Source organism: Pristiophorus japonicus, chromosome 19 (genome assembly GCF_044704955.1).
Source record: "Pristiophorus japonicus isolate sPriJap1 chromosome 19, sPriJap1.hap1, whole genome shotgun sequence".
Classification (NCBI taxonomy): Eukaryota; Metazoa; Chordata; class Chondrichthyes; family Pristiophoridae; genus Pristiophorus; species Pristiophorus japonicus.
The window spans coordinates 8,076,342-8,095,839 of NC_091995.1; the positions used below are offsets into that span (position 1 = coordinate 8,076,342).

General features: G+C 47.8%; 1 protein-coding gene across 2 annotated transcripts in view; it reads left to right on the forward strand.

Annotated features, from left to right (window-relative positions):
• Nucleotides 1-1,620: 1,620 nt before the first annotated feature.
• The window catches only part of ppt2b (palmitoyl-protein thioesterase 2b), a 48,031-nt gene continuing 30,153 nt past the window's right edge, over nt 1,621-19,498 (forward strand). For both annotated transcript variants that reach the window (XM_070861220.1, XM_070861221.1), the window contains exons 1-3: nt 1,621-1,914; nt 9,957-10,110; nt 13,377-13,472. In XM_070861220.1, coding sequence (XP_070717321.1) covers nt 1,777-1,914; nt 9,957-10,110; nt 13,377-13,472 — 388 coding nt within the window. In that variant the 5' untranslated portion in view covers nt 1,621-1,776. The remainder of the gene's footprint in view (nt 1,915-9,956; nt 10,111-13,376; nt 13,473-19,498) is intronic.

The following is a 19,498-nucleotide window of genomic DNA, read 5'->3' on the forward strand; positions in this document are numbered from 1 at the left end:
CGCTAAACATCTGTAACACAAAGGTCCTCCACCAGCCTGTCCTCGCCACACAGCACTGCCCCCCAGTCATCAAGATCCATGGCGTGGCCCTCGACAACGTGGACCATTTCTCTTACCTCGGGAGCCTCTTATCAATAAAAGCAGACATTGATGAGGAGATTCAACACCGCCTCCAGTACACCAGTGCAACCTTCAGCCACCTGAGGAAAAGAGTGTTCGAAGACCAGGCCCTCAAATCTACCACCAAGCTCATGGTCTACAGAGCTGTAGTAATACCCGCCCTCCTGTATGGCTCAGAGGCATGGACCATGTACAGTAGACACCTCAAGTCGCTGGAGCTATATCACCAACTATGTCTCCGCAAGATCCTACAAATCCCCTGGGAGGACAGGCGCACCAACATCAGCGTCCTCGTCCAGGCTAACATCCCCGGCATTGAAGCACTGACCACACTCGATCAGCTCCGCTGGGCAGGCCACAAAGTTCGCATGCCAGACATGAGACTCCCAAAGCAAGTGCTCTATGCGGAGCTCCTTCATGGCAAACGAGCCAAAAGTGGGTAATGGAAACGTTACAAGGACACCCTCAAAGCTCCCTGAAAAAGTCCGACATCCCCACTGACGCCTGGGAGTCCCTGGTCAAAGACCGCCCTAGGTGGACAAAGTGCATTCGTGAGGGCGCTGAGCACTTCAAGTCTCAAAGCCGAGAACGTGCAGAAATCAAGCACAGGCAGCGGAAAGAGCGTGCGGCAAACAAGTCCCACCCACCCGTTCCCTCAACGACTATCTGTCCTGCCTGTGACAGATTCTGTGGCTCTCGTATTGAACTGTTCAACCACCAAAGAACTCTCTTCAGGAGTGGAAGCAAGTCTTCCTCTATTCCGAGGGACTGCCTATGACAATGACATCAGGGGTGATGTCAGGAAGTACTTCTTCGCACAAAGGGTAGTTGAAATCTGAAACTCCCTCCCATAAAAAAATGTTGAGGCTGGGGGTCAACTGAAAATTTCAAAACTGAAGTTGACAGATTTTTGTTAGGTAGGGGTATTGAGGAATATGAGGCAAAGGCAGAAAAATTGAGTTAAGTACATTTCAGCCATGATCTAATTGAATAGTGGAAAAGGCTTGAGGGCTTGAATGACCTCCTCCAGTTAGCTGTAATTTTTATAGTAAAAGCACTAAAAGATACAAAGAATGTTGGAAGTCATATTAATATAAGGTTCTGCAATGCAAGCGTAATTGACAGAAACAGAGACTGTAATTCCTGTACTCGATGTTGAATCACCTGAGAACTCACTTTTGGAGTGGAAGCGAGTCTTCCTCGATTTCGAGGGACTGCCTATGGTGATGCCCTTTTCTGCCAGGAGGGAAAGAGGTCGGAACACTGATATTTCATTGACAGTTTTAATTTCTGGCTGTGAAAAAAATGTGCCACGCCTGTGTTGTCCCAGGCACTCTCTTCTCCACCCAAGAGGGGGACTTTAATTCAAAACGAATACAGGGTTCAATGAAGCGAACTGCAGGTAGGGGAAGTGAAAGCACCGTTGCCAGAGACGCCTGCACGGTTGCCGGGGAAAGCAGGATGTGACATTGAAGCCACAGGGTGTCGCGCGCAGCTGCCCTGCTCAGTTTCAGCTGTAGCGGTCTGGGGAGCGATGCCGCAAATGGACTGAGGATCGATAGATAAGGGTTGGCCGCGCATTTCCGCAGTTGTCTATTCGAGCTGTTGCTCCCCACCCCCTCCTCGCTCCCCTCCACAGTTCGTAAGGGCACCGACATGTTTCCCTGGACTGTGCTGGCGGTCTCAGCCGCTCTGGTGCTGCAAGCGGCACAGTCCTACAAGCCGGTTATTGTGGTGCACGGGTTGTTTGACAGCCCAGGAGATTTCAAAATGCTCCAAGGTTTCATCAACGAGGTAAGGCGACGCTAACTATGTGCTCTTTTTGCTGTGGCCAGGCCTGTTTTCCTACAGATCCATCCTGGATCCTTGCCCAACCACCCCTCCTCCCCCCTTCTGCAAGTGGGCAAAGTGACTGTACTTTGAGAATCGGACCCTTGGCTCTGGAAACACGAACTGTCTGCTGGAGGGAGATGGGGATATGGGATGGGATGGGGGTGGGGGGCAGAAGGCATGGGGACCCGGTTTGTAATAAGTTACTAAATTGGAAACCCAGTCTCAGCAAGTGTGTAGCTGATCAACAGTCGCTTAATGGGATTTATACGATGGTCACGAGTGTTAAAATACTCTGAAAGCTTCAGCCTCTGGCAGTGAAGCGGTTTTCTGGCGTACGTGTAACAGCAAGGAAAGTTTGTTGGCTCAAGTATTTTTGCTCCAACAATTTGTACATATAAAAAAAAATCAAAGATGAGAAAAGGCCATTAGACCACGAAAGCTCGCCACTCTCGTGTCCTATCTCTCCCACATTAAACATCTGGCTGTATTTTGAATGTCCCTCCCGCAGATATCGGTAACCCCTTCAGTAATTCTGTATCATCGTTTTTCCTGTCTGTTCCTTAACGCCGAGTGTTGGAAAGTGAGCGAGGGAGAGACTTTGTCAAGAGTTGAACGTTCCTGTATTCTCACAGGATCGCCCTCCCCTACCACATGCTTTCCGGCTTTGGAATCAGCAGCGTGAGCCTGACTGATTTCTCGCTCTCTTCTCCCATTCTGGAGCACTGGGGCTCCATGCCCTGCCCCAAACCAGCTAACTCAGCAGAGATAAGGAATGGAACTGGTGGGATTTTCCTCGGTCAGAGTAGTTTAAAAATGCGTAGGTCAGGAAAACTAAATTAATTTCGTGTCTCATGGTCTGTGTACTCCTGAGCTGACATCTCTGCTGTGTATTGTTGCTGATAAAACTTGAAGCAGAGGCAAAGAGCAATGATAAAAACAGAAAATGCTGGAAATACTCAGCAGGTCAGGCAGCAGCTGTGGGGAGAGAGAGAGACAGTGAACGTTTCAGGTCGGCGACTTTTGTCAGAATTGGAAAAAGTTAGAGATGTAACGTATTCAAGTGCAGAGGCGGGGGAAGAGGGAGGAAAGAACAAAAGTGAAGGTCTGTGATAGGTGGAAGGCAGGAGAGATTAAATGGCAAACGAGGGTGGCAAGGGGACTAATAAAGAAACAAAAGATGGGTATAGTGAAGTGTAACTGGAATTGCAGAATCATCAGCTGCTATCTGGAAAAATAGTGGCAGAGGCTATAGAATTTGTTAAATTTGATGTTGAGTTCAGAAAGCTGTAAAGTGCCTAAACAAACAATGAGATGCTGTTCTTTGAAATTACGTTGAGATTTGTTGGAACAGTGTAGGAGGTTGAGGATGGAGAGGTCAGAGTGGAGTGGAGAATTAAAATTACAGGCGACCGGAAGCTCAGGGTCATACTTGCAGACTGAACAGCAGTGTTCTGCAAAGCGGTCACTCAATCTGCATTCGGTCTCCCCAATGTAGAGGAGACCGCATCATGAGTAGCAAATACAGTATACAACATTTCAAGAAGTACAAATAAATCGCTGTTTCACCTGGAAGGAGTGTTTGGGGCTGTGGACGGTGGGCAGGGATGAGATAAAAGGGTAGGTGTTGCATCTCCTGCATTTGTACGGGAAGGTGCTGTGGGAAGGGGAGGGAGGGGATGTTGGAGGTGATTGAGGAGTGGACCAGGGTGTCACAGAGGGAGCGGTCCTTTTGGAATGCTGAAGATGTGTTTGGTGGATGGGATCACGCTGGAGGTGGTGGAGGATATTTCATTGAATGTGGAGGGTAGTGGGATGAAAAGTGAGGACAAGGGGAACGCTATCGTGGTTTAGGGACGGAGGGGAAGGGGTGAGAGCAGAAGTGTAGGAAATGGAATGGACATGGTCGAGGGCCGTGTCAATCACAGTAGAGGGAAAAACTCGGTTGAGGAAAAAGGAAGAACTGTCCGAAGCACTAATGTAGAAGAGCAGAGAGATCAGTGGTTTACCAGCTGTGCTTTGCTCCTTGATCCGTGATGTGGGACCAGGTTGAAATAGGCAGAATTGCTTACAAATTTTGTAGAGTAAGCTTCCTTTTTATTATAAGATATATTTTCTTTCCCATATGATGCTGAATCTGCCCTGCCTCTGCCTGCCAGGTGTAAGATGCCCTGGCTACCTTGCACTATGGTTATTATTTCCTGTGCTTTACGTTCCCCCCTGGTTCCCTTGCAGGACCTTTGAACTTGGCGTATGGTGAGTCACTGACTTGAAATAACATCACACCATTCCAGTGTAGTGATGATATAATGTGTTGCTTCACTGTACACAAGCTGGGGCCAAGAGCATGGATCCAGGAAGGCGTGCTAACTGAAATACACTCCAGACACGAGGAGAAAATTGTCCCTTAATTCCAAGCTTGTTTATTTGGATGTAGTGAAATTACGATACTTGTTTTAAACAATAACTTGTATTTATATAGCACCTTTAATGTAGTAAAACATCCCAAGGCTTTTCAGAGGACTGTTAACAAACAAAATTTAACACGGAGCCACATAAGGAGATATTACGACAGGTAACCAAAAGCTTGGTCAAAGAGGTCAGAGTTAAAGAGAGTCTTAAAGGAGTGGAGAGAGATGGGGAAGTTTAGGGAGGGAATTTCAGAGCTCAGGGCCCAGGCAGCAAAAGGCACGGGAGCCAATGCAGGAGCAATGGAAATCAGAATTAGTGGGGGTAATTTAAACCTAGCCCGCTGGAAGGGAGTCCCGTGGGATCGGGTGTAATGCCGGTTTTATTCCCATCCGATATTATTCTCCATTGACTCCAATGGAGAGTAAAATTGGGCGGAATGTAAAACCAGCATTACACCCGATCCCATCAGTTTCATGATGGCAGGTTAGGTTAAAATTGCCCCCAAAATGTTTAAGGAAGTCGCTTGGAATTTTTCATAGAACTGTGGCATGTCAGCCGTGTGTTATTACTGTTGTGTTTTATTGTGGAGGCGATGGAGGGGATTAATTGAAGTGGACAAGCCAGGCGGGGATCTGAGGACGTATCGTGGTCCTCGTGTATATTATGGTCTCTGTGCAAAGTCCACAGACTGCACACAACTGGCTGAATGTACAGTCGGTACGAGGCAGTGTGTTTGTCATTTGCCTACCTCGTAAGGTTATGTAGATAACTCCAACCGTTACTATTCTTGGTAGAAGTGTATATCTGCAACCAGAAAGCAGCAGCTGTTCATGTACAATCGCTTATGTGTTTTGTTTTAAGTTTTTACAAACCTGTTTTACTGGTGAGGCATAGGAGTGAACTGAAGCGGATAAGAGCATAAGACTTGGGAGCAGGAGTAGGCCATATGGCCCCTCGAGCCTGCTCCACCATTTAGTTAGATCATGGCTGACCTTTGACATCAGCTCCACTTTCCTGCCTGATCCCCCTTATCCCTTGGTTCCCCTAAAGTCCAAAAATCAATCTTATCTCAGCCTTATACTCAACGACTCAGTGTCCACAGCCCTCTGGGGTAGATTCACTACCCTCTGAGTGAAGAAATTCCTCCTCATCTCAGTCTTAAATTGTCAACCCTTTATCCTGAGACTATGAACCCTAGTTCTAGACTCTCCGGCCAGGGGAAACAACCTCTTGGCATCTACATAGTCAAGCCCTCTCAGAATTTTATTTGTTTCAATGAAATCACCCTCTCATTGGGCCCAATTTTAGCCATGACTTGCATCAATTTTTTTGGAGTAAGTTGTTTTTTCTTGCGTAAGTTTAAAAAATGTCATTTTCCTCCCGAAATTTGCTCCAGAGTAAGTCAGTTAGGTATTATTTTGTTTTAGGTCAGTTTTTTTTTCAAAAGGGGGCGTTCCCAGACACTTATGTCAGTTTTTGCCATTTGTGCCACTTTGGCCAGCAAAAACATACTCCAAATCGACTTAGGTCAGCGTATGAGGCCAGCTCTGAAAAACCTTGCGGGCAGTGAAGAAAAAGCAGTGCACATTCGGCAGGGATAGGGGAGGGAAGGGAACTGGAGAGGACCTCAACAACCAAGCACCAAACATTAAGGAAAAGCTCAAACAATTAAAATACTAATAAAAATGAAGTAAATCCTACTGGAGAAATGAGAGCTGCTGACCGCGATGTCACCCGGGGGGGGGGAGGGCACGTAGCCAGAGAGAGAGAGATGCTGGTATACAAAACACTTTCTCTCTCACCCCCCCTGTCCCCCTCCCCCCCCCCCCCCCCCCAAAAAAAAACACTTTCTCCCTCCTCCTCCCCCCACCCATACACTCTTTCCCCCCCAAAAAAAAAATTCTCCTCCACCACCCCTCCTCCCCCCCTCCCCCCCCCCCCCCCAAAATCAAAAGTCTCCAGCACAGCCACTAAATAAAAAATAGAACTGAAGTCCTACATCGCCCAGGAACTCAGCGGGCCGGCCAGCCAGTGTGGGAGGCCACTCGGCCAGGGATAAGGTGCGGCGAGCATCGAGTCCTGCTCACAGCCCACAGGATGCGCTGGGAGGGCAGGAGCATGCGCGCAGTGCTTTATGTGCTGGCCTGTTGCTCCCCGCACCCGCCCCTCCCCTATAGACTGCACACCACGCCACGTCTCCGGGGACTCCAAAGAGCGGCCAGGATGGGGCCCCTTTTTTCTGGCGCCCTTCCCAGCGCGCAAAGTCGGCGCGCTTCAGGTCAGTACGCCGAAAAAACGGCTTGGGCAATGTTGGGTCCATTCTTCTAAACTTCAGAGAATATAGGCCAAATCTACTCGGTCTATGCACGTATTACAACACCCTCATTCCAGGAATCAATTTTGTAGCGAAGGTACCAATTGCTCTTGGCAAAGTTGCAAGAAATTTATAATTGAAGACAGTGGGATACAAAAATAATAATGTAACTCCCAAGCATTGTGAGGGGAATTGCTCTAGGTATTGTACGCTTCTGACATTGAGCGATTTTACATTCATATCGCCATTGGGACCCATGGCTACTTATGGGTGAACGTTGGTGGCCTAATAAACCCATTTCTGCCAAGTAAAGCCAGTGACAGGCCTGACCCACGTCCCCTGTGATTTCTTTACAGTTTACAGTCAAATACAGGAAAAGGAATGTGATTATTGCATCCTCCTAATTCCGAGATCATCGGGGTGCTGGTGTTGTGGTGAGGGACATGTTAACATTGTGGGTATTGGAAGTGGAGACAAGGCTGATAGGGCAAGATATAGATGTTGGTGCCTTTGGTGAGCGAGAAAAAAGGTTTCGGGTCCACTAGGTCCACTTCTGAGGTTGGGACTAAGATACATTGTTACAGTTAAGAACAAAAGAACTTGCATTTATATAGCACCTTTCACGACCTCCTGACATCCCAAAATACATTACAGCTAATTAAGTTATAGGTACAACGTCCCGAATCCGGAAAACTTGGGACTGAGGCCATTCTGGTTTTCGGGTATTTCCGGATTTCAGAGAAGAAATCTGATGTTCCAAATTCGGAAACCCTTTGGCCGACTTTCATGTATTTCCGGATTACGGAGAATGCGCCGTTTTTTAAAAAAAATAAAATAAATAAATGTCCAGTTTTCGGGACATATTTCCGGATTACAGATGACGATGACTCCTGTGATCTGCACAATGCCCGGTTTTTGGAACATTCTGGTCTTTAGAACTCCGGATTTCGGACATTCTACCTGTATTAAGTGTAGTCACTGTTATAGAATCATAATTTACAGCACGGAAGGAGGCCATTTCGGCCCATCGTGTCCGCGGCGTAATGTAGGAAATGCAGCAGCCAATTTGTGCACAGCAAGCTCCCACAAACAGCATTGGGATAATGATCAGATCTGTTTGTGCTGTTGGTTGAAGGAATAAACATTAAGGGTGTTTACCCTTTTGTTTAAGATGTAAGAATGTAGCAAAGAGAGGAACGAGGAATGAACATTGAGCTCAACCATTTCTTTTAGTTTTTATATTTGGTAAGTTATTTTCTTCCACAGCCGTGGCTCAGATGTAGCACTATCGCCTCTGAGTCAGTAGTCCCACTCCGGAGATTTGAGTACAAAATCCAGGCAGACAATTCAATGCAGCACTGAGGGAGTGCTGCATTATCGGAGCTGCTGTCTTTTAGATGAGACGTTAAACTGAGGCCCCGTCTGCCCCCCCGGGTGGACGTAAATGAACCTTTGGCACTATTTCGCGGAAGTACAGAGGAATTCTCCCAGTAGAGAGAGTGAATCCATGCTTTATCTGACTTGGAAGTCCTTACTAAAATCCCCATCGCTGTCTTGAGTTTAAAAAGCCACAAGCAGTGGCTTCTGTACGATGCATACAGTTTAAAGATGAAAGCACTTGGTTAGGTTGTGGAGCCTGGAAGTTTAGACATTCTTTCTAGCCATTTCTGTATATGCGACTGGTCTTTGTCAGGGCAGGGTCTGTTATTTTCATTCCCAAGTGCGGCTGGGCATTGATGCATCAAGTGTACTTGTCGATACAAGTCTTGAACTCAGCAGAACAGGATAAGTCCTGTTTGACTAATGCCATAAATTCTGTAGATATTGCAACTGCGTTGCCTAATGGATCAGTGCAGCAGCCTTGTAAATCAAAGGCTCCCACTCACCGACTGTGTGGCCGAGTGCATTTCCCCTACTTTTGTATTTATCTCGCGTTGACCAGCCCCGTCGACATGAAGAGTTTAGATCCTCTCTCGGTGTCCAATTATTTCTCCTCTTCAGGTTCCCTTAACCTCTGCAACCTCCAACTGGCTGGAAGGTGCATTTCCTAGATGGGTAGAGGCCTCAAATTGATGGACATAATTCTCCCCAACTTTGGGTGCTGCCGGGAACGATTCTCCCCAACTATTTTCCTCCTTCTGCAGGGAGGCTAAGTAGCTTCTGTGTAGCACTGCTCAGATTGGGAATAATTCGGGATCAGTGCCTCATTCCAATCCTGAACTGGTCGAACTTAGTGCCTCTCCCATATCCTCCCTTATTTATTCTGCATTCTTTCAGATCACCCCTCTCGCACCTTTTCTCCTCCTACTTTTGAAGACTGTGAATTGTGCTCATGTCACTCTCCACCATGGTATCTTGCTTAGGTGGAGAGTAACAGCAACCAAAGCAGCGATGATGGCCTGGAATAATGGGACGTGGCTGTGGAGAGGGAGAGACGGTGCGGCTTGAGAGGGCCAAGCCAGATCTGGTTGTACACCATGTGAGTTTTAGTCCCATGGAGCTAAATCCACAGAGGTGATTGTTGTACCAGGGCTGGGAGACCTGTTAAGGTTGAAGATTGCAAGGCAAATCAACCAAGATCTCAATGTTAGTGCTGTAGGTGAGTGAGAAGAGAGGTTTGTGGTGGTCGAGGGATTTGAGGTAAAGATTCCAGAGGCAGTGAAGTTGATGGATGGGTTAGAGGTGGGTGAGAAGGATGATCAGAGGTAGTCCTGTCGTGATGTTGGTGTGGGCGTAATTTTAACCTAACTCTCCGGGCGGGAATGCAACGGAATTGGGTGGAACACTGGTTTTACATCTCGCCCAATATTATTCTCCGTTAATTCAATGGAGAGCAAAATTGGCCGGAGTGAAAGACCAGCATTACACCTGATCCCATCAGTTTCCCGACAGCAGGTTAGATTAAAATTGCCGTCTGTGTGTCAATGCTACTCGACCAAGGCCAATACTTTGGTAACTTTCAATCTAATTGATGTCAGCCGTGGCTCAGTGGGTAGCACTCGCGCCTCTGAGTCAGAAAGGTTCAAGTCCCATTCCAGAACCTGAATGGCAGCTGCATTTGCCTGCATAACAATCGCTGCACTTCAGAAGTATTTCATTGGCATTTAAGCACTTGGGGACGTCCCGAGGACTTGAACATTGTTATATAAAAGCAAAGATGTATTTTTTTTTTTCCAGTGAGTTGTAACAATTCTAATTTAAAGTTGTTTGAAAGACATTGCCACATGAGGAAATCTGAAAACTTGCCAATGGGGTTGTCCCATTTTCTTTCTCTCCACAGACACATCCAGGCACCAACGTGACCATCATCGACCTGTTCGATCACACACAGAGCCTGAAGTCCCTGTGGAGTCAGGTGGATGGATTCAAAGAGGCCATCTATCCCATCATGCAAAATGCAGCAGACGGGGTGCACATGATATGTTACTCGCAAGGTATGGCTAGAAAGGGTGGTGGGAGTGGGGGGGTTATTGTGAGTGCGTTCATACCATGATTGAAAGGTACATTTCAAAAATGTTTTAACCATAAAGATTTAAGGCAGGTGCGGCAGCTATTTATTTGGCTGGGAATTGTGGGGTCAGTTTATGCAGCCCGAGTGGAAATGGTTGGGTAATTCCCCTGTCAATCACGCCTGGAGACTGCACTGCTGTATGACTGGGATTGATTTTACGCAAGTTATTTGTATTATGCAACTCACTTACTGCATTTCACTGGAGAAATCACCCTGCTGCAGTCAGGAGACTCGCTTTACTGTAGTTTTGGTCATGAGCTCGGTAAATGGAAACCACACCTCCTGTCTCGCCCCGCCTCCACCTCATTGGCTGACCAAGCGGTGTCAGTATTCACTCCGTTTTTGTTAAGAGGCATTTGTTTTGACACTGACTGGGCCTATGCATAATTCGGCATAACTCTCTCTGAGGTTGAGCTTTGGGGAATTGGGAATGTTTCGATTTACAATTGGAGGAACTCACCTGGGGCTGTGCATCAGGCAAGTTGTTTGGTGCAGAATAGAATGCTGCACCTGCCCTGGAGTGTTTGATGGGACAGTGTAGAGGGAGCTTTACTCTGTATCTAACCCGTGCTGTACCTGCCCTGGGAGTGTTTGATGGGGCAGTGTAGAGGGAGCTTTACTCTGTATCTAACCCTGTGCTGTACCTACCCTGGGAGTGTTTGGGACAGTGTCGAGGGAGCTTTACTCTGTATCTAACCCCTGCTGTACCTACCCAGGGAGTGTTTGATGGGACAGTGTAGAGGGAGCTTTACTCTGTATCTAACCCGTGCTGTACCTGCCCTGGGAGTGTTTGATGGGACAGTGTAGAGGGAGCTTTACTCTGTATCTAACCCTGTGCTGTACCTACCCTGGGAGTGTTTGGGACAGTGTCGAGGGAGTTTTACTCTGTATCTAACCCGTGCTGTACCTGCCCTGGGAGTGTTTGATGGGACAGTGTAGAGGGAGCTTTACTCTGTATCTAACCCCCTGTACCTGCCCTGGGAGTGTTTGATGGGACAGTGTAGAGGGAGTTTTACTCTGTATCTAACTCCGTGCTGTACCTACACTGGGAGTGTTTGATGGGACAGTGTAGAGGGAGTTTTACTCTGTATCTAACCCGTGCTGTACCTGCCCTGGGAGTGTTTGATGGGACAGTGTAGAGGGAGCTTTACTCTGTACATTCTCGGAGTGCTGGATGACGATGCTGGGTGGCAGAAATAGAGGAAAGTTCCCTGGTCACCACAGATACTTCCATAATTGAAAATGACTTCACTCGCTGTGCTGGGACAGCAACGATTTGTAATTTGTTTCCGCCACACTCTTCCTGTTTATGCGATGCCTGCAACTGTGTCGCCACAGCTCCTTCCCTCAACTGCACAGTGATGCTCACTGTTTAAGGTGTTCCATTGATGTGGCTTCTGCCCTTGCTCAACCGCCCACACACTTGTGCTGTTTCTCGCAGCGTTTCTGCTCGGAAATTGAGCAGCTCACAGAACCCTGAGCTGTGATGGAAACTGGCCACATTTAACCAAGTGTTGAAAAACCTGAGAACCTGTGTGCCTCCAAACCAGTGGTGCTGATTTCCATTGCAGAGGCCACGTCACATCACCAACCAGCGCACGATTTATTTTTGTTTTTTTTCATACTGGGGCTGCGATTGTCACTGGCATTTATTGCTCATCCCTAGTTGCCCTTGAAGAGGTGGTGGTGAGGATTTTCCTTGAATTGGTGCAGGCTGTGTGCTGAAGATGTTGGTTGGGAGTTGCAGGATTTGGACCCATCTGGTGTTACTTGAGACTTCAGCCTGTGAAAATGTCATAACTTTGTGTCAGCTGTGGCTCAGTGGGCAGACCACTCGCCTCTGAGTCGGAAGGTTGTGGGTTCAAGTTCCATTCCAGGAACTTGAGTACATAAGTTGAGGCTGACCCTCCAGTACAGTGCTGAGGGAGCACTGCACTGTCAGAGGTGTGCCGTCTTTCGGACGGGACGTTAAACCGAGGGCCTATCTGCTCTTAGTGTGGACGTAAAAGATCTCATGGCACTATCTTGAAGAAGAGCAGTGGAGTTATCCCTGATATCCTGGCCAATAATTATCCCTCAATCAACATTACAAAAATAGATTATCTGGTCATTATCACATTGCTGTTTGTGGGACCTTGCTGTGCACAAATTGGCTGCTGTGTTCCCCATATTACAACAGTGACTACACTACAAAAGTTCTTCATTGACTATAAAACGCTTTGAGACATCGTGAAAGGTGCTATATAAATTCAACTCTTTATTTATATCTTTGCTTAAGCCATTGCAAGATATTTTCTCCACTGTCTGTTTCATGCTCTTGCTATCAATGGATGAGGTGTTTGTAACTTTGGATAATGGAGTGGCAATCTGTTGCCTCCTCTCAATGTGGACATTGGTTTTTTGTTCTCCCCATCCCCTCAAACCCACACTGCTTGGTGACACCTGGTGATTTCCCAGCTCCGGGCTACCTCAGGAACACATCCTGAGGATGAGAGGTTTTCAGACGGGAAGCCACATCCCACGGTGCACTGAATTCCGTCACACTGACCTCATCTTAGGACGGGAACACCACCACCTCCATGTTCTCCTCGAAGTTCCACACCATCCTGACTTGAAAATATATCGGCTGTTCCTTCATCGTCGCTGGGCCAAAATCCTGGAACTCCCTCCCTAACAGCACTGTGGGAAAACCTTCACCTCACGGACTGCAGCGGTTCAAGAAGGTGGCTCACCACCACCACCTCAAGGGCAATTAGGGATGGGCAATAAATGCTGGCCATGCCAGCGACGCCATGTCTGAAGAATGTATTTTTAAAAAAAAACAAGACTTGATTTGAAAATGATCAACTGGGGCTGATGTTTTCTGCCTTCCCTCCTCTGTTTCCCCCCCTCCCCCCCCACCTTCCTCTCAATAGGCCAGTGGAGAACTGTACTCTACTGAAGGGAACCAATAAACTTTAGGGTGGCCACGGTGGGCCGAGATCGTGGGACTGGAGCTTTAAGCAGAGGTTTTGAGTGTTTAAATTAAGGATATTGAGCACTCTTCACCACAGTTGTCTCTGTCTGTATTGGGGTGAGAATTCGATGTTGCAGCGTTTTGGAGTCCAGAAACCAGTGAAGTTTACACCTCTTTCTGCTGAGTGCCCTTTAAGAAATCAAGCTTGTGTTTCTTGTTGTGGTTTTTTCCAGGCGGCCTGGTCTGTCGAGGTATCCTCTCCACAATGCCAGACCACAACGTGGACACCTTGATATCCCTATCCTCCCCTCAGCTCGGACAGTACGGAGGTGAGTTCTAGACTGCTCCTCGCTCACTGCAACGAGGAGCTGAGAATTGGAAGTGTGGGAATGAATGGTGGAGCTGGATGAGGCAGTAGGCCAGACATCTCCTGGGAGCAGTGTTTAAATTGAGCCCAGGCATGCTGTGCATGCTTTTCTATGTGAATAGAAATTACACAGTCTCAATCCAATGCTTAGTGGACACGAGCACATCTACTCGAAGTGGTAGCAATCTTGCCATTAGGGGTGGTGCCAGAGGACTAGAAAATGGCAAATGTTACACCCTTGTTCAAAAAAGGCCGTAAGGATAAACCCAGCAACTATAGTCAAGTCAGTTTAACCTTGGAGAAGCTTTTAGAAACGATGATCCGGGACAACATTAACAGTCACTTGAGCAAGAATGGATTAATTAAGGAAAACCAGCATGGATTTGTTAAAGGCAAATCGTGTTTAACTAACTTGATTGAGTTTTTTGATGAGTTAACAGAGAGGGTTGATGAGGGCAATGTGGTGTACATGGAATTCCAAAAAGTGGAGGTTCCCCAGGGGTCATTACTAGGACCACTGCTTGTTTTGATATATATTAATGACTTAGACTTGGGGTACAGGGCACAATTTCAAAATCTACAGATGATACAAAACTTGGAAGTATAGTGAACAGTGAGGAGGATAGTGATGGACTTCAAGAGGACAGACAGGTCGGTGGAAAAGGCAGACAAGTGGCAGATCAAATTTAACACAGAAAAGTACAAAGTAATACATTTTGTTAAAAACTCTTCCCATTGGCGGAAGGGTCGAGAACCAGTGGACACAGGTTTAAGGTGATTGGCAGAAGGTCGAAAGGTGACATGAGGAAAAACATTTTTATGCAGCGAGTGGTTAGGATCTGGAATTCACTGCCTGAAAGGGTGGTGGAGGCATATTCAATCATGGCTTTCAAAAAGGAATTGGATAAGTACCTAGAAGAAAGAAATTGCAGAGCTACAGGGAAAGGGCGGGGGACAGGGCGTGGAACTAGCTGAAGTGCTCCTGCAGTGAGCCTGCAGTGAGCCTGCACAGGTTTGACCGGCCGAATGGCCTCCTTCTGTGCTAGAACCATAGAATGGTTACGTGTGTCAGAAGGTCGTGGGTTCAAGACTCGAGCACAAATTATGAAAGCAGGAATGGGGTACTGAAGTTGCATGTTCAGCCATGAACTCATTGAATGGCGGTGCAGGCTAGAAGGGCTGAATGGCCTACTCCTGCACCTGTTTTCTATGTTTCTATGTCTATGTTTCAGGCTGACACAGTGCGGGACTGAGGAAGTGCTGCACTACCAGAGGTACTGTCTTTTAGATGAGATGTTAAACTGAGGCCCCCATCTGCCCCCTCGAGTAATTGTGAAAGATCACATGGTCACTATCTCAAAGAAGAGCAGGGGTGTTCCCCTCTGGTGACCTGGCCAATATTTATCCCTCAACCAACATCATTAAAAAAAACAGTTGAACTGATCATTACCACATTGTTGTTAGTGGGAGCTGTGAACAGAATCAAAACTGAGGACTAACACAAGACGGTTTATATCCTGCTGTTACGATTAATCCTTTGCCCTTGCTAACTAAACGCAGGAGAGTTAGGGTACAACCCTTTGCCTCTTGCTGTGGCTCTGACGCCCATTACTGGTTACCCAATCTGGACTGACAGTCTGTTGACTACACCTGGTTCACAAGACCATTAACTCGGCCGAATTTATTCACCATGCCGCACAGATCAAGAATGAATCACTAGTGGGTAACCGATGTGTTGATGCACCATCTCCTCCCCCAATCGGTTCTAAAACACAGCGACTGGCTCAGCTACCGTACCACTAACTCTTGCTAATTCATTAATGGTTATCTCTGTGTGAGGATACTGTACAGCCAGTCCTGCGTTACTGTGATATTTCAGGGCAGTTAAGAACATCTGTTTATGTTCAGTACCTTGTTACTCCAAAGAGCTACACTTTTTGTTGTGTATCTGTAAAGCATGTACTCCCATGTTCCGCCACCAGGAAGCACATCCCCTGAAGTCCCAAGGGATACCAGCATCCCTTGGGAGCAATGTATATAAGCCGGTCCCTAAGGCCTGTTCCTCACTCTGGAGTGTCTTAATAAAGACTGAGGTCACTGTTACTTTAACCTCCCTGTGTGCAGTCTCATCTGTGTTATGAACACAATAACTGGCGACGAGTGTACGAATCCAACGCAAAGATGCAGCAAACTGTGGGCATCCTGGAGAAGTTCTTGGAGGGCGAGGACCGGGAAGCCTATGTCGAACGGCTAGACCAGTACTTTGTAGCCAACGAGCTGGACAGAGAAGGAAGCGCTGCAAAAAGGAGAGTGGTCCTCCTCACGGTCTGCGGGGCACTGACCTACAGCCTCATGAAGAATCTTCTGCCTCCGGTGAAACCCACAGATAAGTCTTATGAGGAGCTGTGTACACTGGTTCGGGAGCATCTTAACCTGAGGGAGAGCGTGCTGATGGCGAGGTATCGGTTCTACACGTGCCAGCGATCTGAAGGTCAGGAAGTGGCGAGCTATGTCGCCGAGCTAAGGCGACTTGCAGGACGATGTGAGTTTGATGGCTACCTGGAGCAGATGCTCAGATGTTTTTGTACTGGGCATTGACCATGAGACCATCCTACGAAAACTTTTGACTGTAGAGACACCGATCCTCAGTAAGGCCATTGTGATAGCACAGGCGTTTATGTCCACCAGTGATAACACCAAACAAATCTCTCAGCACACAAGTGCTAGCAATGTTCATAAATTAACTGGAACTGTGTTTGCGAGCAGAAATGTACAGGGCAGAAACCACGAGTCTGCAACTGCCAGTAGGCCTCAGGTGACCCAGATGACTGAGTCCGCAACAAAGGATGAATGCAAGGCAATTCACACCTTGTTGGCGTTTTGAAGGCTTCCATTCAGCCTATTCATGCCGCTTCAAAGGGTATGTTTGCAAGAGCTGTGGAACAATGGGGCACCTCCAACGAGCTTGCAGATGAGCTGCAAGCTCTGCAAAACCTGCTAACCACCACGTGGCAGAGAAAGATCGATCCATGGTGGATCAAAGCAATTTCGAGCCTCAGAGAGAGGAGGCAGATGCTGAAGTACACGGGGTGCACACATTTTCGACGAAATGTCCACCCATAATGCTAAATGTAAAATTGATTGGCTTACCCGTAGCCATGGAATTGGACACTGGCGCTAGTCAATCCATCATGAGTAAAAAGATGTTTGAGGGACTGTGGTGCAACAAGGCATTCAGACCAGCTCTGAGCCCCATCCACACGAAACTGAGAACGTACACCAAAGAGCTCATCACTGTCCTGGGCAGTGCTATGGTCAAGGTCACCTACGAGGACACAGTGCACGAATTGCCATTCTGGATTGTCCCCACACTGCTTGGAAGGAGCTGGCTGGGCAAAATCTGCTGGAACTGGGATGACATCCGAGTGCTATCACATGCCGATGAGGTCTCATGTACCCAGTTTCTTAACAAATTTCCTTCCCTTTTTGAGCCAGGCATTGGAAACTTTTCCGAAGCGAAGGTGCAGATCCACTTGGTCCCAGAGGCACGACCTATTCACCACAAGGCACGAGCGGTACCTCACATGATGAGGGAGAGAGTGGAAATCGAGCTGGACAGGCTGCAACGCGAGGGCATCATCTCCCCAGTGGAATTCAGCGATTGGGCCAACCTAATTGTTCCAGTACTCAGTGATGGCACGGTCAGGATTTGCGGCGATTATAAAGTAATTATTAATCGTTTCTCGCTACAGGATCAATACTCACTACCTAACGCAGATGACCTATTTGCGACGCTGGCAGGAGGCAAGACGTTCAAGCTCGACCTAACTTCGGCCTACATGACGCAGGAGCTGAAGGCGTCTTCGAAGGGCCTCACCTGCATCAACACGCACAAGGGACTGTTCATCTACAACAGATACCCGTTTGGAATTCGGTCGGCTGCAGCGATCTTCCAGAGAAACATGGAGAGCCTACTCAAGTCGGTACCACGCACGGTGGTTTTTCAGGATGACCTATTGGTCATGGGTCAGGACACCGTCGAGCACCTACAAAACCTGGAGGAGGTCCTCCAGCGACTGGATCGCGTAGGCTGCAGCTGAAGAGGTCGAAATGCGTCTTCATGGCAACAGAAGTGGAATTTTTGGGGAGAAAGATCGCAGCGGACAGCATTCGGCCCACAGACGCCAAGACAGAGGCTATCAGGAATGCGCCCAGGCCACAGACGTCACGGAGCTGCGGTTGTTCCTGGGACTCCTCAACTATTTTGGTAACTTCCTACCGGGGTTAAGCACCCTCTTAGAGCCCCTACATGTGTTATTGTGTAAAGGTGAGAACTGGGTATGGGGAAAAAAACAAGTAATTGCTTTTGAAAAAGCCAGAAACATTTTATGTTCCAACAAGCTGCTTGTATTGTATAACCCATGTAAAAGACTTGTGCTAGCATGTGCTGCATCGTCGTACGGAGTTCGGTGTGTATTACAACAAGCTAACGTTGCGGGGAAGTTGCAACCTGTTGTCTATGCCTCCAGGAGCTTGTCTAAGGCCGAGAGGGCCTACAATGTGATTGAGAAAGAGGCATTAGCGTGTGTGTGATCGGGGTAAAGAAAATGCATGAGTACCTGTTTGGCCTCCAATTTGAGCTGGAAACCGATCACAAGCCCCTTATATCCCTGTTCGCTGAAAACAAGGGGATAAATATTAATACCTCAGCCCGCATACAAAGGTGGGCAATTGCGCTATCAGCGTATAACTATACCATCCACCACAGGCCAGGTACTGAGAACTGTGCGGATGCTCTGAGTCGGCTACCATTGCCCACCACGGGGGTGGAAATGGCGCAGCCTGCAAACTTGTTGATGTTCATGGAAGCGTTTGAAAATGATAAATCACCTTTCATGGCAGATTAGGACTTGAACCAGCCAAGATCCTCTGCTGTCCCTAGTAAAAAAACTGTGTCTGCATGGGAGTTGGGCCAGTATCCCCGTTGAAATGTAAGAACTAATCAAGCTGTTCCAGAGGCGAAAGGACGAGCTGTGCATTCAGGCAGACTGCCTGTTGTGGGGTAACCGCGTAGTGCTACCCAAAAAGGTCAGGGAGACGTTCATCTCGGATCTCCACAGCACACACCCGAGTATAGTAAGGATGAAAGCAAAAGCCAGACCCCACGTGTGGTGGCCCAGTATCGATTCTGACTTAGAGTCCTGTGTACGGCAATGCAACGTGTGCTCAGTTGAGCAACGTGCCCAGAGAGGCACCACTAAGTTTGTGGTCCTGGCCCTCCAGAACATGGTCGAGGATCCATGTCGACTACGCGGGCCCGTTTCTCAGTAAAATGTTCCTGGTGGTGGTGGATGCTTTTTCAAAATGGATTGAATGTGAAATAATGTTGGGAAGCACCGCCACCGCCACCATTGAAAGCCTGAGGGCCATGTTTGCCACCCACGGCCTGCCTGACATACTGGTCAGTGACAACAGCCATGTTTCACCAGTGCCGAACTTAAAGAATTCATGACCCGCAATGGGATCAAACATGTCACCTCGTCCCCGTTTAAACCAGCCTCCAATGGGCAGGCAGAGCGGGCAGTACAAACAATCAAACAGAGCCTCAAACGAGTCACAGAAGGCTCACTCCAAACCCGCCTGTCCCAAGTACTGCTCAGCTACTGCACGAGACCCCACTCGCTCACGGGTGCCCCCGGCTGAGCTACTCATGAAAAGGACACTTAAACCAAGACTCTGGCTGGTTCATCCCAACCTGCATGATCAGGTAGAGAGCAGGCAGCAGCAATAAAATGTAAATGATGATCGCGCCACCGTGTCACGGGAAATTGATCTGAATGACCCTGTGTATGTGCTAAACTATGGACATGGTCCCAAGTGGATCGCGGGCACGGTGATAGCTAAAGAAGGGAGTAGGGTGTTTGTAGTCAAACTAAACAATGGACAAATTTGCAGAAAACACCTGGACCAAACGAGGCTGCGGTTCAC